Source organism: Neoarius graeffei, chromosome 26 (genome assembly GCF_027579695.1).
Source record: "Neoarius graeffei isolate fNeoGra1 chromosome 26, fNeoGra1.pri, whole genome shotgun sequence".
Taxonomy (NCBI): Eukaryota; Metazoa; Chordata; class Actinopteri; order Siluriformes; family Ariidae; genus Neoarius; species Neoarius graeffei.
Window position 1 is genome coordinate 20,366,699 of NC_083594.1, and position 21,051 is coordinate 20,387,749.

At 41.0% G+C, this 21,051-nt stretch overlaps 1 protein-coding gene across 1 annotated transcript in view; it reads left to right on the forward strand.

The window, feature by feature from the left end:
* Positions 1-21,051, forward strand: part of cdk2 (cyclin dependent kinase 2) — a 36,675-nt gene that overhangs the window by 6,460 nt on the left and 9,164 nt on the right. Inside the window, exons 2-5 of the mRNA XM_060910382.1 lie at positions 235-312; positions 12,909-13,029; positions 15,406-15,576; positions 17,439-17,540. Of these exons, the coding sequence (XP_060766365.1) occupies positions 235-312; positions 12,909-13,029; positions 15,406-15,576; positions 17,439-17,540 (472 nt within the window). The remainder of the gene's footprint in view (positions 1-234; positions 313-12,908; positions 13,030-15,405; positions 15,577-17,438; positions 17,541-21,051) is intronic.

Consider the following 21,051-nt stretch of genomic DNA (forward strand, 5'->3'; position numbering starts at 1 on the left):
TGCTCCCTGGGTGCTGTAGCATAGCTGCCCACTGCTCTGGGTATATGGTATGTGTGTGTTCGCTGCTTCAGATGGGTTAAACGCAGAGGACGAATTTCACTGTGCTCGAGTGTGCATGTGACAAACAAAGACAGCTTCTTCTTCTTGAGTTCAGAGTCCTGGGAGAAACACAGAACAGTGATTATAATTACAGCGGTTGTTCTGAATGTTGTTTTTTGTGCCCTCTCTTTTCAGGGAGACTGAAGGTGTGCCGAGTACTGCCATTCGAGAAATCTCCCTGCTGAAGGAGCTCAACCACCCCAATATTGTCAAGTACGATCATGTTACACAATATGACACGGCTGTACAATTTAATGCTGCTATCTGTAGACATGCATCTCTCTCTAAAAAAACTACAAATCTGCATTTTTCCTATCATAGGGAAATTTAATCACATTAAAGCAATACTTGGGCAAAAAAAAAAAGGATTGTGCCCTGTTTTCTCCCCTCTAAAAAAAAAAGGCAGGCAGCCAAAACATTTATTTATCACGTGACCCGTATGGACCCGCACGTGTGCACTCTTTATAAAACCATTGGGAAAAGTCACGTGACTGGGCAGATACAGATTTATAAATCTATAAAAAGCCGTATGTGGCCCGGACCTGTTTCCCTCGCTTCCGCCGTTTTCATTTTGCTCTGAATTGTTACTTTGAAAAATGAGCGACATGAGTGAGCACAGTGAAAAGTGATTTATTTATTTTTTAAATCCAGATCATTTATCAGATACAGATCTAATTGAAAAAGCTGAAATGGTTGAAGAAAATGGAAAAAAGTACTTTTGAACAAAGAAATCTTCACTTCTTTATACAAGGACAAGAAGAAGAAAAGACCATAAAAAGAAATACAACATGAATGTTTTCTAAAGATTTCTTGAAGTTAAAGCAGATACGCAGAACCTCTATTTTTAAATAAATTTCTGAGTGGTTAGTATCTCCATCCTTGACTCTTGTATACTGTGTAAATGGGAATATAAAAATACATTTTTGAGAGATAAAATCGACCGCAAAGTTGGCATTGGAACTGCCCTGCTGAGCCAGCCAGCCCTGAGTGCGTGACGTCACAGCGGTAACCGGTTTTAAGGACGAGGCCTTTGACAGCTATAGACCAAAGCCAGACTCGGCAGGCGAGAGTGGGTGCAATGGCTTCTTCATTCGGATTTATTGGAGATTCTTCATATTCCTCAGATAGGAAGACATCTGACCGTGATAGTCCTGAAGTTGGAGTGTGTGTACATACTACTACCATACACGTAGGACCATATCAGTTCGAACCATCGGAAAGTGAATCCGATAGTAACATGTCGGCCACGGAGGCCCCCACCTTACGAAACAAAGCCGTCTAGAGACTTGGATGGAATTGAACTGACAGTCTCGTGTGACTCTCGTTAAAACAGGATAGGCGTCATAACTTATGCAACATACATGTACATGCATGCATTTTCACTGATAAAACATAAAAGGCGAATTAAATAATCATATGAACTGAGACAATCACATTCTGAATCAAAATAAATAATCTTATACCGGTAACTTAAATACACAAGTTACATGTATTAATTTAAATTCAGGTAAACAGCGAGTGTTCTGTAACCAAATGAGAGTCGCATCTTACCCATCTGTGTTCTCGCTTCTTGAAGGCCGAGCTTGTGGCCGATTGTTTTTGAAACAATCTGATGTTCAGTTCTTCGTTCATTCGCTTCTTCCACGTAAGGGCGAGATATTGCTGCTGAGGCGAGCATATCCAGCAAAGAAATCAGACGGCTGGTCCACTCATTCTCCATTTTCTCCATCCTGAGTACTCCGCCATTACTGCTCAGCTCACACTCTGGGAGAACTGGTGCAACTGAACTTGCTTTCCTTTTCTTGTAGTTTTCTTTTCCTTTACTTGTTGGTACTGCACCCTCTTTCAATACGGGCTTATAGCCAACGCTGCTCAACAGATCAGAGGTCTTGTACAAGTCTTCAGTAAAATGTGCCCGTGAACTTCTCACAAAACGTGTCCAAATCTTTGCAGTTTGAACATTCTTGGGCCATGAATGCAACATAAATCCACCTTCTGTCGTGTTGCTGCATCGGCCAGCAGCACATCTACGTGGCATGGTGATAAATTAGCTCAAAATGGAGGATCGGAGTTGCAGTCAGCTCTGTTTTAGTATAGCGGAAATGGCGATGAGACCGATAGACTTCCTGCTGTAACGTCACAGATGTCAAGGTCCTTCACTCGGACCGCTACCTATATGAATCACTTTAATCGTAAAAAATTACTATTAGATTTAATACTATTCCGATGACATTCTTGAGGTCTCAATGCATTTATAAACAAAAAGTGAGGCCATGGTTCTGCGTATCTGCTTTAAGGCAGAAAGAGACACGAGTCATCCTCTCTAAGGAGCGAGACAGCTTGCTATGTAGTTTCTATATACGAGAGAAGAAAAAAGGAAATTTAGACTACAAACCTGACACTTTAGGGGTGTTCACACGTTAACTTTTACTCCGGTGTAGCACCGGGGCTGCCCCGGTAGAGCGTTCACATGGTACAAAGTTATAGCGGTGTAGCCCCTGAAAGCTGCTTAAACCGGTGCAAATCTAACCCTGCTCGGGAGGTGGTTTAAGGAATTTACTCCGGAGTAAATGCTAGTTTGCGGGGCAGCACCGATATAAAATGGGACGTCTGAACGCTACAGGGGTAGACTCGCTACGCGTGAGGAGAGTTGATTACATACGGGCATTGCATAATTTGCATCCTGGTATTTTGCGCTTCCAAAATGGCGAATATCAACAACAACAGAACTGCGTGTCTTCCAGTGTTGCCAGATTGGGCGGTTTTAAGTGCATTTTGGCGGATTTGAACATATTTTGGGATGGAAAACGTCAACAATATCTGGCAACACTGGTGTCTTCATCCATGTTGTTTTCCCGGCGCTTGGTGATGCCATGACAACCGGGAAAAGGAAGTACATTTTCACGCATGCGCATATTTCATTTCCGCATTATTACTATCGGAAATGATAGTAATAATGATAGGAAATGATAGTAATAAAAGGAAATATCAAAACTTTATTACTATCAAAGGAAATGATAGTAATAAAGTTTTTGCTACTATAACACGGTCGCAGAAACTGCCGTGTGACCGCAAGTGGGGCTGCACCGGTGCTAACACGCTTCTCTCTAGTAAGCAGGGTTGTGACGTGTGAACGCTGCGCAAAATCTACACCGGTGTAAGATATATCGCAACAAAATACATCGGTGCAGCATCGATGCAAATATGTGCCGTGTGAACACCCTATTTGTCTTACTTTTCGTGAAATATTCAACGCTACCTTGACGACGACAACAGTAAGATTTTCCCACACCGTTCATTATTTTCCACTGTGTACGTTAGTTAAAAAAGGTCATATGATAAAATGCTTATTGACCAAGTTAGGTCACGCCAGATGGGAAAATATTTAGCTCTTGGTCATTTGTACAGACCTTGCTGCGCCCGGTCCGTACGGCACGAACCTCAGGCCAAATATTTTCCTGTCTGGCCCTCCCACTCAGTCAACAAGAACATATTATTTTTCATATCCGTTTCCTGGTGATGGTCGACAGGCTGAGAAGGTTAGTCTAGACTTCTCTATCCCCAGCCACAGATTTTCGCTCCTCCTGAGGATCCCAAGCTAACTGTGAGACATAATCTGTCCAGTGGTAAAACAAGCTCTCTCTGATCGGGGGCTCTCTTGCAAAATCCCTGAACCACCTCAACGGTCTTCTCTCAATTCAGAACGGCAGCAGCTCGACTCTGAGGCTGTCCTTGATTGTCAATCTCTTATACCCCATCATGGAGAATAATACCAGCAACCTTACATAAGAAACTCATTTCCACAGCCTGTCCGCCTGACCTTAATTGTTCAGTCACTTTCCTCCTCAGTCACAGCTCCTGCTTCACCACCACAGACCCATCCGGTGTCTGTGACGCTGCTGCTGCTGACCCGATCCGTTCAATCTCGCGTGTTCATTTTCCATCAATCATAAATAAGATCTCAACGTAAAACCAAATCATTAGGGTTTTTTTTTTTCCTTCCAGTTTTGTTCTGGATCTATAGTTAAGGGGAGCTGATGGCCACCAGTGTAGTGCAGATTTCTACTTAAGGGTTGTTTTACAATCAGGGTATGCAAGCTAAAAATCACATTTAACACTTATCTTCAATATCAAAAGGCTTGAATAAATAAACTTGGTTGTTTATTGTAGCCCTGTGATAGCTCTATTTACCATGCAAAAAAAATTTGGTGATAACATTATTTTTGGTGAATGTATGGCAATATACCCCTTTCACTGACGTCACCCGAAACCGGAAGTAAACAGACCCTGCGCCATATTGGAAGACCAACAAACTCGTGACTAGGGGGAAATAACGGCAGCGGTATGTGAACCCACGAGAATAAAGTGGAGTGGCAAACGACTTAAACAAATCTGAGCTGTTTTATTTATGATTTATTGGCCCAACAGTAGACTTGAAAGAAACCTGTGTGAGACTTGGCAAAAAACTGTGGATATAATGGATAAGTCTGTGCATGATCTGCGGACACTTTGAGGTAAGCAAACGCAAGAAATTCAGATTTAAAACATGCTAAATTGGCCCCAAGTTGATAACTGTATGAGGAGCAAGCCTCCCAGACTTCTACAATTTAATAATAATTTAGGATGGTTTGGGGCTTGCTTGCTGCTGCCAGGTTGGTTGTTGAGTAGCCTGACTGTTTTTTTTTTTTTTTTTTTTTTTTTTTTTTTCCTTGCGTGTGGTATCATTGTTGACGCGAGGTTGTTTTTTGAACATGCCAATGTGGACACGATTTCCCCTGATGAGTTATGACTTCAGACGCGATGCGTGTGTGGAGGTGTGGAGTCCGCGTGATATGTGCGTAAGAGAGGCTTCTCATGTGTTTGGAGATCCGCGCTCCGAGACAAGCGCAAGGCTTCTCATGTGTTTGGAGATCCGCGCTCCGAGACAAGCGCAAGGCTTCTCATGTGTTTGGAGATCCGCGCTCCGAGACAAGCGCAAGGCTTCTCATGTGTTTGGAGATCCGCGCTCCGAGACAAGCGCAAGGCTTCTCATGTGTTTGGAGATCCGCGCTCCGAGACAAGCGCAAGGCTTCTCATGTAGTAACATTTGTTTGGCTCCACTCTAGTAACTCTAACTCACTCTCAATTCTAGTAACATTTGTTTGGCTCCACTCGTATGTAAAACGCATCACACATTTCTAAGCATTTTCATCTCCCATCTGTTAAGCATTGTCTCTGGTCTAGGAAACACGCGTACAAACCGGTTATTTCTAACGTCAAGTTTATTTAGTTTTAGCATTTTTATAACACAAAACAGTTTTTAGTAACTCATCACGCGAACTCCACATACTTCCTGTTTGCTATGAGAAACCGAGGGACTGTACCATCGGCTTGTTATGTAGGGGTTTTGCGGGTGTTTGGTAGAACGGACTATTTTAACGGGGGTGTTTTACTGGTGTTGGGGAAACATGTATTTTACTATGCACTGAAGGGTTTTTGGTTAAAGAAAATTATTTTGGATGTTTGTATATTTTGTGTTTTTGTTTCTTTAAATTATTTTGTATTTAGGATGTCATTATTTAGTTGATTTGATTAATTTTGCAATTTGGGCTCAACTGTGGGAGGGGCTGTGGGTATGTAAGCTCTGCAGTAGCTCCAGAGCCTCAGTTGTGGTTGGAACGTCTTGTTTGAAGGTACTGAGGTTTGGCTGGCTAATAATTTTGTTCAGGGTCTTTTTGATTTAGTCTGGCAAACTTGAAGCCTCTTTATTTTTGTGTTTTCTTTTTGGCAATTTGAACCTTTGGTTGGCGTACTGTAAATATTTGCACTATTTTAAGAAAAGTTTTGAAAATAGAAAAAATTAAAAATATATTTTTGGAGGAAGAAGTTTTCCGGCTCTCTGTCTGCTCCACCGCCGTCCATCCTTGCAACTAATATATATATATATATATATATATATATATATATATATATATATATATATATATATAATCTCAAAGTTTATAAATGTTTTAAACCATCATTGAATTTGAAAACATTCATTCGCATATATATTGGATAAGGGGGATTGTGAATTGGGCAAATGCCCCTAGACCGGCCAGGCATTTCAGAGTTTTTTTTTTTTTAAATGTCCCATTCTCATCCCTGAACCCATCCTCATCTGGGTGATAACGGATCGCGCGATTGTTATAAAAGCGAGTTATTTATCGTGTCCTACAGAGTCACAAAGTATAACTGTGTAACCAGGAAATTCATTCTAGTTTTAACATGAAGTCTGTTTTGCTGAAGTTATAAACTGTTCATTGGTGGAAACTTGAGTGCAAAACTGTTCATGACAACTGCAGTCCTAAAGTTGGCGAGTTAACTGTAGTCCTCAGACATAAAAACATTACTGTAAGTGTCCAGAGCGTCTTCCAAGTGCGACTTTCGACTGTCCATATGGGGCCGTCCTCCACAGGGGCAATGTGATGAGACTCCAGCCAGATGTAGGGCACCAGGATGGATCAGGCAGGTCCGAGGAGTAGAAGAGGTCAGCATCTTACTGGTGTCTCAGGATTGACATGTAACTTGGAGTGACAGAGGGAGAGTGCGGAAAGAGGAGACCAGGGTAGCAGTCTGCAGTAGTGAAAGGGCTAAGTGAAGAAATGGTGATGTAAAGGGATCTCAAGGGATTTCTTGATGAGTATCGCTTATAGAGGCTGAAAGATTACATGACTTGTGAATCAAACACATGCTGGTTGTGTTTGTCTGGTGGTGTCGAGGCTGGCACGTAACTAGAACTACATTAACCCCAATCAGAGCTATCAGCAAAGCAAAACGAGGTGCTCTGAACGTAACAGGTGTGAGTAGATCTCATCATCTCTAGCCTCTTTATCCTGTTCTACAGGGTCGCAGGCAAGCTGGAGCCTAGCCCAGCTGACTACGGGCGAAAGGCGGGGTACACCCTGGACAAGTCGCCAGGTCATCACAGGGCTGACACATAGACACAGACAACCATTCACATTCACACCTACGGTCAATTTAGAGTCACCAGTTAACCTAACCTGCATGTCTTTGGACTGTGGGGGAAACCGGAGCACCCGGAGGAAACCCATGCGGACACGGGGAGAACGTGCAAACTCTGCACAGAAAGGCCCTCGCCGGCCACGGGGCTCGAACCTGGAGCTTCTTGCTGTGAGGCGACAGCGCTAACCACTACACCACTGTGCCGCCCAGTGTGAGTAGATGTACTACCTAAATAAAACGGGCAGTGGTGGCTCAACGGTTAAGGCTCTGGGTTACTAATCTGAAGGTCAGGGGTTCAAGACCCAGCACTGCCAAGCTGCTGCTGTTGGGGCCCTTGAGCAGGGCCCTTAACCCAGGGATGCTGTAACCCTGTGCTCAGACCCCAACTTCCTAACAAGCTGGGATATGTGAAGAAAAGAATTTCACTGTTTTATAATACGTGTGACAAATAAAGGTGGCTGCTGCTTCTACCCACCTCCCAAGTCGGTGCAAAAACAGTGACATGATGAAAATTTTGAAAGGATTTGGGAAGATACGAAAAATCTAAAAGGCAATATGAGAGATTTTTGTGTAATTTTGTTGTAAAGAATCCAGAGCTACAGTGTAGGCAACTAAATCCATCACATCATCTGCTTAGCTACTTTGCTGTCCATTCTCACACGAAAGTGAAATGCAGTTCATTTTTCTTTTTGTTGTACATTCTGGTTCGGTCCATGAGGCAGGCTTGTAGTACTCGAGTCCAGGACTTGTGCCCTAATTTTAAAGACTCGTGACTCGACTTGGACTTGAGCACTCATCTCATCTCATTATCTCTAGCCGCTTTATCCTTCTACAGGGTCGCAGGCAAGCTGGAGCCTATCCCAGCTGACTACGGGCGAAAGGCGGGGTACACCCTGGACAAGTCGCCAGGTCATCACAGGGCTGACACATAGACACAGACAACCATTCACACTCACATTCACACCTACGGTCAATTTAGAGTCACCAGTTAACCTAACCTGCATGTCTTTGGACTGTGGGGGAAACCGGAGCACCCGGAGGAAACCCACGCGGACACGGGGAGAACATGCAAACTCTGCACAGAAAGGCCCTCGCCGGCCCCGGGGCTCGAACCCAGGACCTTCTTGCTGTGAGGCGACAGCGCTAACCACTACACCACCGTGCCGCCCGACTTGAGCACTGATGACTCGTAAATTGGAGACAAGGACTCGGATTTTTTCTTTATTTTTTGTAACATGCCATAATAATTTGGCGTAAGATATTTATATCTACGTTAATTTTTGTATGAATTTCGTGCAAGTGTGTCAGACCTGCGCACCTTGGCGTGTACATAAGAGAGACTCGGGCATGCTCTGGACAGCATGTGCGCGCCGTAAATGGTTTCACGTAAAGGCAGCAACAGCCACCATCAAGTGGTGCAGTTGGAGTCTTTGTTCTCAGACTCGACTCAGATCAATAGTGGATTCGACTCGAAATTTTCTTTAATGGCTTGAAATAGACTCGGACTCGAGGTTTAGTGACTCGACTACAACACTGCCATGAGACACTGTCTCCTTGTGCATGTGGTGTGGAAGTGTGGCACATGATGGCACTGACTGTTAAAGTTTTCTGAAAATACCCTTGGCTGGGAGACACTCTTGGAGAAATTTTGTTTCTGCTAATATCGCCTGAGGTACGAATTTAATCTACATGATCTTTACTGATATCAGGGATGAGAATTTTCCGCCGATTGGCGGATTTCCGACTTTTTCAGACCAAAATGATCGTTTTTGAGATCGATGTAAATCCGTTGAGAATTTTTTTTGGGGGGGGGGGATGATTAATGATCTGTGGTCACCTTATAACGCAGACATCCCAAGTGTCCCGGAAGTTCCGGGAGTCTCCTGCATATTGATAGAAGCGAGCAAGAGCGTGCGCGCGCAACATTTAAGGTCTGCATCACGCATCTTAGAATGTGCGCACGCGAGGGGGTGTGCGAGGGAGACTGTGTGCAGTGTTGCCAGATACTGCTGACGTTTCCCAGCCTAAAATATGTTCAAAACCCGCCAAAATGCACTTAAAACCACCCAATCTGGCAACACTGCCTGTGTGCCTGTTCATGTAGCGCATGCCAGACAAAGAGCATCTTGATTGGGTTATTCAGCAAAATAAGCCAATCAGCTTTCAGTGTGGGCGGGCTTTTATCTCTTTTCTCGAGGACCGGAGTTTTCAGTTGATGAAATTTTAAGTATGATACCGTGTATACTCCTACTTATTGCTCATTTCATAGGGGGACGGAATTGCTGGCATGTGCCGCGCGGAAGCGTCTGCCCAAACTGTAGGCTGAGATGAACTTATAGTTTTTGTTTTAAAAAAAATTTCCAATATGTAATGCCCATTGTACATGCCTGTTCTTTAATTCAGAATCACCATCTCGATCTTCAAATTGACCATATGGTATCTGTATTACATTACACAACATCCTGTCCAGATAAAACCTAGTTAGTCCACACAACAGTTGAAAGGGAAGTGATGAGTGATGTTGAATGTTGCCTGCTTAATATGCAAGACCTCCTGCTACCATGATAACGTCAGAAGAAAGCTTAAGAGAATTATATGATAGAACTTTTTTCTGGTTTGCACTTCATTTTAAAGGATTAGAGACATGAATAGCAAAAATGCAGAAATATAATACTGTAGAGCTCGTTTATATTAAAAGGTGCATTGATTTTTTTTATTATTATTATTTTTTTTAAATCATCAAATGTGAATTGATTAAAAACAAGTCTCTTGTACCATATTAATCATTTTCACCTGCGAGTCCACCAAGAAGGGGAATTTATTTCCAAATTGCAAATTTTTGCTGATAAAATTAATGGTTTTGGGGTAAAAAAAAAAAGCCAAAAATCATTAGCCCCATGGGCCCCGGCCCGGTTTTTTCAGACTTTGTAAAATATTTTTCATTCTCATCCCTGCTGATATGATTATCCATCCCAATATCAAAAAGTATTTGCAAGGAAAATTAACTTGGAAATGAATAAATAGCACAAGCTCTTGGTTCAAACAGTTGAATCAAGCAGCATCACTTTGTGCAAGTGATGATTGTGTCCTAGTGTGTAAAATCATCACCGTCATAAATGTTGTCCTATCCTACAGTTAAAGCAGCTTTGTGAGTGTGATTTTTATTTTTCTCTTTTTCTCCCCCCATTGGTGCTGAAACTGTTCAACTGTAGTATTGTATGATTTGTCAGCAAGTTAGTACTAGTGCGTCTCAAAAAATTAGAATATTGTGAAAAAGTTCAGTATTTCCCATCAGTTATTTAAGAAAGTGAAAATGTTATATATCAGGGCTTTTCAAAGTATGGGGTGCGCCTCCCCTAGGGGGCGCCAGAGTTCTTCAGGGGGGGCACAACGTGAGGAAAAATAAACCAGAATAAGTTACTATTGCGGACATTTAGCGAACTTCAGCTAGCCTGTGCCAGAGACAAAATGGATCGATTTTTAGTACCTAAAGCTACAGTGAGTGAGGAGACAGAGTCTGGGCCAAGCAAAAAAAGAAGGAAGTATGACCACGATTATTTAAAGTTTGGATTTTCATGGACTGGATCTGAAGATGCTCCACTGCCACAGTGTGTTGTCTGCCAAGAGGTGCTAGCTAATGAGGCTATGAGATGTTTTAAAAATGTGTAAAACGATGTTTTAAAAAAAAAAAAAAGCACAGATGTTTAAAATGTGTAAAACAAAAGTTTTAAAAAAGCAGATGTTTAGAATGTGTAAAAAAAGATGTTTTAAAAAGCACAGATGTTTAAAATGTGTAAAAAAGAGGTTTTAAAAAAGCACAGATGTTTAAAATGCGTAAAAATTTTTAAAAAAAAGTACAGATGTTTTAAAATGTGTAAAAGATGTTTTAAAAAAGCACGTTTAAAATGTGTAAAAGATGTTTTAAAAAAGCACGTTTAAAATGTGTAAAAGATGTTTTAAAAAAGCACGTTTAAAATGTGTAAAAGATGTTTTAAAAAAGCACGTTTAAAATGTGTAAAAGATGTTTTAAAAAAGCACGTTTAAAATGTGTAAAAAAAGATGTTTTAAAAAAGCACGTTTAAAATGTGTAAAAAAAGATGTTTTAAAAAAGCACGTTTAAAATGTGTAAAAAAAGATGTTTTAAAAAAGCACGTTTAAAATGTGTAAAAAAAGATGTTTTAAAAAAGCACACATGTTTAAAATGTGTAAAAGAAAAAATAAAAGTGTACAACAACCATTTTTTTTAAATACGAATGGAACATTAAGTATAGCAACAACAAAAATTGTAAAGGGGGGGGGGGGGGGGGCGCTGCTGTTTATTTGCTCTCTGAGGGGGGGCTGACTCTCCCACACTTTGAAAACCCCTGTTATATATTATAGACTCATTACACATAAACTAAAATGTTTCAAGCATTTTTCTATTTTAATTTTAATTAGTATGGCATACAGTACAAAAACATAAACCATCTCAAAATATTAGAATATTTCATTTCGAGTTTGAGTAAAACAGTATGAACACAGTGTATCTCTCGGTCTAGTTCAGTACACACAACCACAATCATGGGGAAGACTGCTGACTTGACTGTTGTCCAGAAGATGATCACTGATGCCCTCCACAAGGAGGGTAAGCCACAAAAGGTCATTGCTGAAAAGGGTGGCTGGAAAAGGTGCACAAGCAACAGGGATGGCCGCAGTCTTGAGAGGATTGTCAAGAAAAGTTGATGCAAGAACTTGGGAGAGCTTCACAAGGAGTGGACTGAGGCTGGTGTCAGTGTATCAAGACCCATCACGAACAGACGTCTTCAAGAAAGGGGATACAACTTTCGCATTCCTAATATCAAGTTACTCCTGAACCAGAGACAATGTCAGAAGTGTCTTATCTGGGCTAAGGAGAGAAAGAAATGGACTGTTGCTCAGTGGTCCAAAGCCCTCTTCAGATGAAAGTACATTTTGCATTTAATTTGGAAATGACGGTTCTAGAGTCTGGAGGAAGAGTGGAGAGGCACAGAATCCAAGGTGTTTGAAGCCCAGTGTGAAGTTTCCACAGTCTGTGATGATTTGGGGTGCCATGTCATCTGCTGGTGTTGGTCCACTGTATTTTATCAAGTCCAAAGTCAACACAACCATCTACCAGGAGATTTTAGAGCACTTCATGCTTCCATCTGCTGACGAGCTTTTTGGAGATGCTGATTTCCTTTTCCAGCAGGACTTAGCACCTACCCACAGTGCCAAAACTACTACCAAATGGTTTGCTGACCATGATATTACTGTGTTTGATTGGCCAGCCAACTTGCCTGACCTGAACCCCATAGAGAATCTATGGGGTATTGTCAAGAGGAAGATGAGAAACACCCGACCCAAAAATACAGATACGCTGAAGGCCACTATCAAAGCAACCTGGGCTTCAATAACACCTCAGCAGTGCCACAGACTGATCACCTCCATGCCACACCGCATTGATACAGTAATTCATGGTAAAGGAGCCCCAACCAAGTATTGAGTGTATAAATGAATATACTTTTCAGAAGTTGGACATTTCTGTATTGTAAATCCTTTTTTTGATTGATCTTAGGGAATATTCTAATAATTTGAGACACTGGATTTCTGATTTTCATGAGCTATAAGCCATAATCATCAAAATTAAAACAAAGGCTTTAAATATTTCACTTTACATGTAATGAATATAGAATATATGAAAGTTTACCTTTTTGAATTAAATTATGAAAAAAAGGAACTTTTTCATGGTATTCTAATTTTTTGAGATGCACTAGTATATCAATTAAGCCCTAGATTATAGCGAGAGATTGTTTCTGATCATCTTTCAGGCTGCTCGATGTCATCCACACAGAGAATAAGCTTTATCTCGTGTTTGAATTTCTTCACCAAGACCTCAAGAAATTTATGGACTCATCCTCGGTTACTGGCATTTCACTTCCGCTGGTCAAGGTGAGTGTGACTTCTTTTATAGACCAGGACTTTTTTTTTTTTTTGTACGAAATAGCATACTTGAGTGATTTTAAAAAATGTGCAGTAAGTATTGGTAATCGTATGGGGCCGAGTAAAATTAAGGATTAATTTTAAAACTTTGAAATCACGAGTGAAATTGATCCTTAATTTTACGAGGAACCATACGGTTACTTGTTTAAAATATTCAGGGCCAAATTCATACTTCGGAAGCCATTCAAGTTCACAACATTTGTCATTCACGTTTTCTGAACCAATCAGGGCGCAAGACTATCTTGCACGTTTGAATCAGTTCCTAAAGCGTCTTTCATCATGACACGACGCGAGGATTTTGAAAGTGGTTTACAAAATTTTATTGGAACTTCTTTACAAAAGCCGTTTTGTTGACAAAATTTGCTCATTTTTGTAACCGTAACCAAGCAACGAACTAGCCAAGAGCATTTCAGAAATACGGCCCCGTGTTAAGGAAAAAAAAGCCTTCCTTGATTGGCCAATCAGAATTGAGTAATTTGGCCCTATATATTATAATAATAATAATAGCAAATTGCTGTGAAAATACTTGAGGGGGGACAACAACTTCTGTCTTTTCTTTACTTGTGTCCATGTCTTGGTGCTCGCAGTCCTGATGTGCTCTTACATCACATGTGACCGTTTCTCTGCACGCTCACTTTACTCCTCTGCACTTGTCAGTACCTGTGTGTGCGCACAATCCACATGACATTGTGCTAATTTTTAATGCCCATGTGCAGAACAGCATCAGCGAACATTCAGGCGAATTCAGCTATTTATTTATTTATTAATTTTTAAAAACCCCTAAACAAAATGTCTTTTCACTTGGGTTACTTATGACCGTATGAGTTGATTTTATATATATATATATATATATATATATATATATATATATATATATATATATATATATATATATATATATATATATATATATATTATTAGGGCTGGGACATTAGCGCGTTAATTTCGATTAATTAATCACAAATATCAACGCATTAAAAAAAAAATACATTTTAATCGCACACTATAACAGACACGTCCTTCTGCATTAGAGCAGTGGAGAGTGGCATTATGTCTGATGGTGTACACAGCCTTCTGGAAACTCAGAAGTCGTCGTTTGGGATTTTACCTGTGGGGGCAGCACTAATGCGTGACGGAATACAGCCGGACGGAAACAGAAAAAGAACAGGAGAACAACGACGCCGGTTTTCAAAGGACGCTGGCACTTTTTTAATGGATCACTTTATGTTGAACTGTTTGTCTTGGCCAATGTTATTCAGAGTTGGACTGAATTTGATTTAATTTCTCTGATTTTTTTTGTAATCATTTCAACTGTTGATAAATCAACAAAGTGTGTTAAAGCCTCAGAGGCAACAGAGATGTTTTCTAACAGGGTTTACCTTGTTCTGAATGTACTTCAAAGTATTGCGTTTTACCCCCCAAAAAAACAGTTATAGTTTACAGAAGATCTACCTATACCTATAAAGCTACCTGAATTTCTGAAATTAACTTTCCTAAATATGCTGAACTTTATGGCAGAATTTGCACTGGCTTGTTGATCTTGGTTTTGAAAAAAAACCCCACAATATTTTGTTGATTTAAGCTTATGTATTGTCGTTCAAAATCCATGTGGAAAAAATGTCTTTCTACCTGTTCTCAAGTCAGATATTTCTATGTGATTAAAATGTGATTAATTTCGATTAATTAATTTCAAAGGCTCTAATTAATTAGATTAAAATTTTTAATCGCGTCCCACCCCTAATAAATATATATATATATATATATATATATATATATATATATATATATATATAAACATTTTTAATGATATCTGCCTGTTGCAGCAGCGCACAGTCTAGCCATTATTTGCATGAAATAAATCAATCAACAAATTTATAGCATCCAAAACTTTGACCCAATCTCTCCTGCAGTTATTTTTAACAGCCTTAGTTGGTTCTATATCCAAAATAAAAACAACTAGTAATTTAAAGCACAGTGACCTGGACCAGGATAAAGAATTGACTGACTATGAATGCGGTCGTACGAGCAAACCACGACATCTAGTACACCCCCGTGTTAATGAGCACGGCTTCGTATCTGACGGCCCACTCCTGTCCACATGACAGTAAAAGCCCCCCTCCTGCAAATTTTTCATCAGGTCCTACAAGATCCCAGTCTCGATGCATAACTCTAGCCGAAACCAAATATAAATGTAAAATACAGACAGAATTTTTTGCATTTTGATTATTGCAGCCATGCAGGGTTCTCCCCCCTCCAATTATTTCAGTACAATCTTTGTGCTTAGAGTATGTGAATTAATTATATTTGGGCTGTATGTGTCCTCAGAGCTACCTGTTCCAGCTGCTCCAGGGTTTGTCTTTCTGTCACTCTCACCGGGTTTTACACAGAGACCTGAAACCTCAGAACCTGCTCATCAACGCACAAGGAGAAATTAAACTGGCCGACTTTGGCTTGGCCAGGGCTTTCGGTGTGCCCGTGCGCACATACACGCATGAGGTAAACTGCCCTTTTTAAAAAAAAAAAAAAAAGTTTTTATATTATTTATTTATTGTGCTTTGTGTACGTAGACTTTTTATGCAAATGAACTCAACATGTTAATTATGACCAGCATTATCATCATTTCTTCTTTCCATGTGGCATGTGATTGGCCTTGGGGTGTGCTACTGGAAAACGATGTTCCAATAGACACTCGAGGTTCTTTTTGTTCACTGTTGTCTCACACGCCTGCTGCTGATACCCCTGCTGTGAAGGAGGGCGGGTATACTGGTTTACGTCCGTCCGTCCATCCGAAACGCCCTTTTTCTTAGCAACCACAAATCATAGCCACTTGGTACCAAACTTCAGTTTGGGTTTCAGTACCGTGTATACCGTTTTCGGGTCTGCCGCACATCAACTTCCTGTTTACCAATTGAATGTATTTACGAAACCTATAGCGTGGTTTTACAAAATTTTCAAAATACTTTTCTCAGCAACTGCAAATCACAACTGCTTGATATTTGGTATGGAGCTTCAGCTTGGGGTTCTATACCATGTATACCATTTTCAGGTCTGTCGCACATCGACTTCCTGTTTACCGACAATGTATTTACGAAACATATAGGGTGGATTTTGGCGCTATTTCAAAATGACCGTTTACCAGGATGCTATTTGAAATCCCTGGAGAGAACACCGCTCTTTACTTACTTGTTTCAGGGTTAATTACCATTTCTAACCATTTCCCTGTTGCTTGTTCCCTGTTACTTGCAAAAGATGTATTCATAAGTGTCCTATTCCTTCGATTGCTTGCATTCTGATATAAGCGAGAGTTGGGGGATACGTAAATGAGCTCACAGTTCATCTTGATTCTTGTGAGCATACCCTCTAGACACTGTTTTCCTCAGGAAACCGTTCCATACTGTTTCTAATTTTTGTACTACTTTAGTGGAAAGATCCCATACCTGGGTACTATAAAGCAACCGAGTGCAAACACATGCATTTAAAATCTTCGTGTGCGCGCTCAGATGAATCTCATGATCAGTCCGAACGTTTCAGCTCGTTCCACTTCCAGGGTTCTCCAGAAAATCTGAAGTAGCTGGCTAAAAAAAAAAAATAGTAGGTAGCTAATGCTAAGGGGGTCTGGGGGCATTTCTTCTCCCCCCCCCCCCCCCCCCCCCCAAATTTATTTATTTTTTTTAATTTACATGCCTTCTGGTGCATTCTGAGGGAATAAATTACTAACCATTTCCCTGTAAAATACTTGCAAAATATGTATGAAATTTCCCTCCAGATGTTTGCGTGCTTGGCTTTCTCAGTTACCCTCTGTAGTACGCTGCCTGGCTCTGTAACATAACTACATACGCTACAGCTTGGTCACATGGTCCAGCTCAGCCAATCGGAACATGAGAATCGATCAACAAATATGGCTTCGCTTATGGTCATGACCCAAATCGAAGACAATTTCGTGGTGGAATAATTGGATTTGCAGAAAATTATGGGCAGCGGAGAAATCACTTGTACGTTGAAAAGCAAGTACGTTGGGTTTTTTTTTTTTGGGGGGGGGGGTTTGAGTAGCTGGTGCAGACCATCTGTGTCGGCGGAGAAAACTGACCATCACTAATGCTTCTGGACATCTCTGCCCTTCTGGAAGGCAGAAGAGACTCTAAGGTGGAAGAATGCATACGAGTTTTCATTACTGGTTTCATATCCAAGGTGGCGGAAACTCCTGACATTCTTGAGATCGGAGTCATTCAGTTATTCAGGATTTATTGTAATTGATTGATTCATCCATATTGAATGCCATTGCACTTGTCTCAAATGTGCATTGTTTTTTTAAATCAAGTTTTGTTTGTTAGTAAGATTATTTGTTCCTGCATTTGTAGGTTGTGACTTTGTGGTACAGAGCACCAGAAATTCTACTGGGCTGTAAATATTATTCCACAGCTGTTGACATCTGGAGTTTGGGCTGCATTTTTGCTGAAATGGTAAGAGGTTTAAAACACCGATGGACTGCTGGGCATTTTAAAGGGGAACTGAAGTCATTTTTAAACTTGCTTTATTTCTTAATTCATGTGGTGTTCAGTTACGTTTTCGGTTTTAGTAACCTTATATCATGACATGACTCGTATTGGCAACTAATTGAAACTAAATATTATACTTATCGGCCTAGTCGGTTTTTAGCCGCGTTGAATTTAGTTCGTTTGGTCCACGGCAGGCGTCGCTTATCCGCGCGATCTTCACGAGATTTGTGCGAGACTTCGAAACGTGAAGTGTCGGCGCCGCCATTTTGAAAACTGTTTTCCAAACGAAGTATTGCACAAACGAGTTTAAATGACGATTACTGCCTACTTTTTTCAAACTTTCCTGATCGCTATCAAAACAAACAAAACTTCCGGCTTGATTACATCAGCATTCAAAAGAAAGCGCGCGCGTCTTTTGACAATATTGGCAGATGTTGGTCACCTTGATTTCCGCTGTACGTTTTACTTCCGTCCTACGATGTCTCGCACAGGTCTCAGCGAATCTCGTTTACGGCCATTGCTTTGACATATGGACTGATGTATTACATAGCATATTTCAAACACTCATAACTTGCTATAGGTGTGACAAAATGGTGATCAAAAATGCATTCCTATATTTAATAAAATGAGAAATGGAATTTTGATGATAAAAATTTGCCAAAACACAAAACCGAATCCAAAACCAGTACTTCATGAGATCTTTACATTACGCATCCTGCTGTTTGTTCCCTTGACAAAACAAGAAACTACTCCTACTACTTTCTGTTCCTGTTAGGGGTCCCTCCATCTCCTCCCGTCCTCCGTATCATCATCTGTCACACCAACCATCCCCATGTCCTCCTTCACCACATCCATAAATCTCAACTTTAGTCTTCCTTTTTTCCTTCGACCCGGCAACTCCATCTCCAGCATTCTTTTCCCAGTATACCCTGGATCTCTCCTCTGTACGTGTCCAAACCATCTCAATCTCGCCTCTCTAACTTTGTCTCCAAGCCGTCCTACGTGTCCTGTACCTCTAATATTCTCGTTTCTAACCCCGTCCAACCTTTTCACTCCCAATGAGAATCTAAGCATCTTCAACTCCGCTACCTCCAGTTCAGCCTCCTGTCTTTTTTTTGTCAGTGCCGCCGTCTCCAAACCGTACATCACTGCTCTTACTACTGTCTTACACACTTTCCCTCCCTTTCACACTTGCTGGTACCCTTCTGTCACAAATCACTCCTGACATCCTCCTCTCCTCCATCCATTCCAACCTGCTTGCAAGCTCTCCTCCACTTCTCTTCCACACTCGCCATTACTTTGTACAGTTGGCCTCAGATATTTGAACGCAAAACATGAGTTTATTCAGACAAAACATGAAATGTGCACATTAAATGGTGCCACTGTGGATTCTGTGGCTGTGATTTCTCGTTAATTATAAGTACAAATATACAAGTGTTCAGAAGTAAGGATTTTTCATTCAAGCACAAGTCCATGTACGTGATGTGTAAACCTAACCAAGATAGACGCATTGCCCGCTCCCTCTTATTCTCTGTTGGATGAAATGAGTTTAAAATAAAAGCTCGCTAGTTTTTAACACCTCCATTAAGACTTTGTAAAATTCTTGGCGTTTTACATACAGTGGCATGCAAAAGTTTGGGCACCCTTACTGAAAATGTCTGTTACTGTGAATAGTAAAGTGAGCAGAAGATGAACTGATCACCAAAAAGCATAAAGGTAAAGACAACGCATTTCTTTTCAGCGTTTTCTGCAAGATTTGTGTATTATTTTTGTTTTGTACAATTGGAGAGTGAAAAAAGAAAAGGAACACCATGCGAAAGTTTGGGCACCCCAATACATTTGAGTTCTCGGGTAACTTTTACCAAGGTTCCAGACCTTAATTAGCTTATTGAGCTGTGGCTTGTTCAAATTCTTCGTTAGGAAAGGTCAGATGATGCAGATTTCAAAGCTGTATAAATTCTCTGACTCCTCAAACTTGTCCCTAAAATCAACAGCCATGGGCTCCTCTAAGCAACTCCCTCGCATTCTGAATAATAAAATAATTGATGCTCACAAAGCAGGAGAAGGCTACAAGAACGTAGCAAAGTGTTTTCAGGTAGCCATTTCCTCAGATTGTAATGTTATTAAGAAATGGCAGTTAACAGAAACGATGGAGATCAAGGTGAGGTCTGGAAGATGAAGAAAACTTTCTGAAAGAACTGCTCGTTGGATTGCTAGAAAGGCAAATAAAAACCCCTGTTTGACTGCAAAAGACCTTCAGAAAGATTTAGCAGACCCTGGACTGTTCTACTATGCAGCGACACCTGAACAAATATGACCTTCATGGAAGAGTCATCAGAAGAAAACCGTTCCTGCGTCTGAGCCACAAAATTCAGCGTCTGAAGTTTGCAAATGAACATCTAAATAAGCCTGATGCGTTTTGGAAACAAGTCCTGTGGACTGATGAAATCAAAATAGAACTTTTTGGCCACAATGTGCAAAGGTATGTTTGGAGAAAAAAGGGTGCTAAATTCCAGGAAAAGAACACCTCTCCAACTCTGAAGCATGGGTGTGGATCGATCATGCTTTGGGGTTGTGTTGCAGCCAGTGGCACAGGGCACATTTCATTGGTCGAGGGAAGCATGGATTCGAATAAATACCAGCAAATTCTGGAAGCAAACATCACACCATCTGTAAAAAAGTTGAAGTTAAAAAGACGATGATCCAAAACACACCTCAAAATCTACAATGGAATACCTCAAGAGGCACAAGCTGAAGGTTTCGCCCTGGCCCTCACAGTCCCCTGACCTAAACATCATTTGAAAATCTGTGGATAGATCTCAAAAGAGCAGTGCATGCAAGACAGCCCAAGAAACTTGTAGAACTGGAAGCCTTTTGCAAGGATGAATGTGTGAAAATCCCCCAGGTAAGAACTGAAAGATTATTAGCTGGCTACAAAAAGTGTTTACAAGCTGTGATACTTGCCAAAGGGGGTGTTACTAGGTACTAACCATGCAGGGTGCCCAAACTTTTGCTTCGGGCCCTTTTCCTTTTTTGTCATTTTGAAAATGTAAAAGATCTCATCTCATTCTCTCTAGCCGCTTTATCCTGTTCTACAGGGTCGCAGGCAAGCTGGAGCCTATCCCAGCTGACTACGGGCGAAAGGCGGGGTACACCCTGGACAAGTCGCCAGGTCATCACAGGGCTGACACATAGACACAGACAACCATTCACACTCACATTCACACCTACGGTCAATTTAGAGTCACCAGTTAACCTAACCTGCATGTCTTTGGACTGTGGGGGAAACCAGAGCACCCGGAGGAAACCCACGCGGACACGGGGAGAACATGCAAACTCCACACAGAAAGGTCCTCACCGGCCACGGGGCTCGAACCCGGACCTTCTTGCTGTGAGGTGACAGCGCTAACCACTACACCACCATGCTGCCCTAAATGTAAAAGATGAAAATAAAAAATTGTTTTTGCTTAAAATA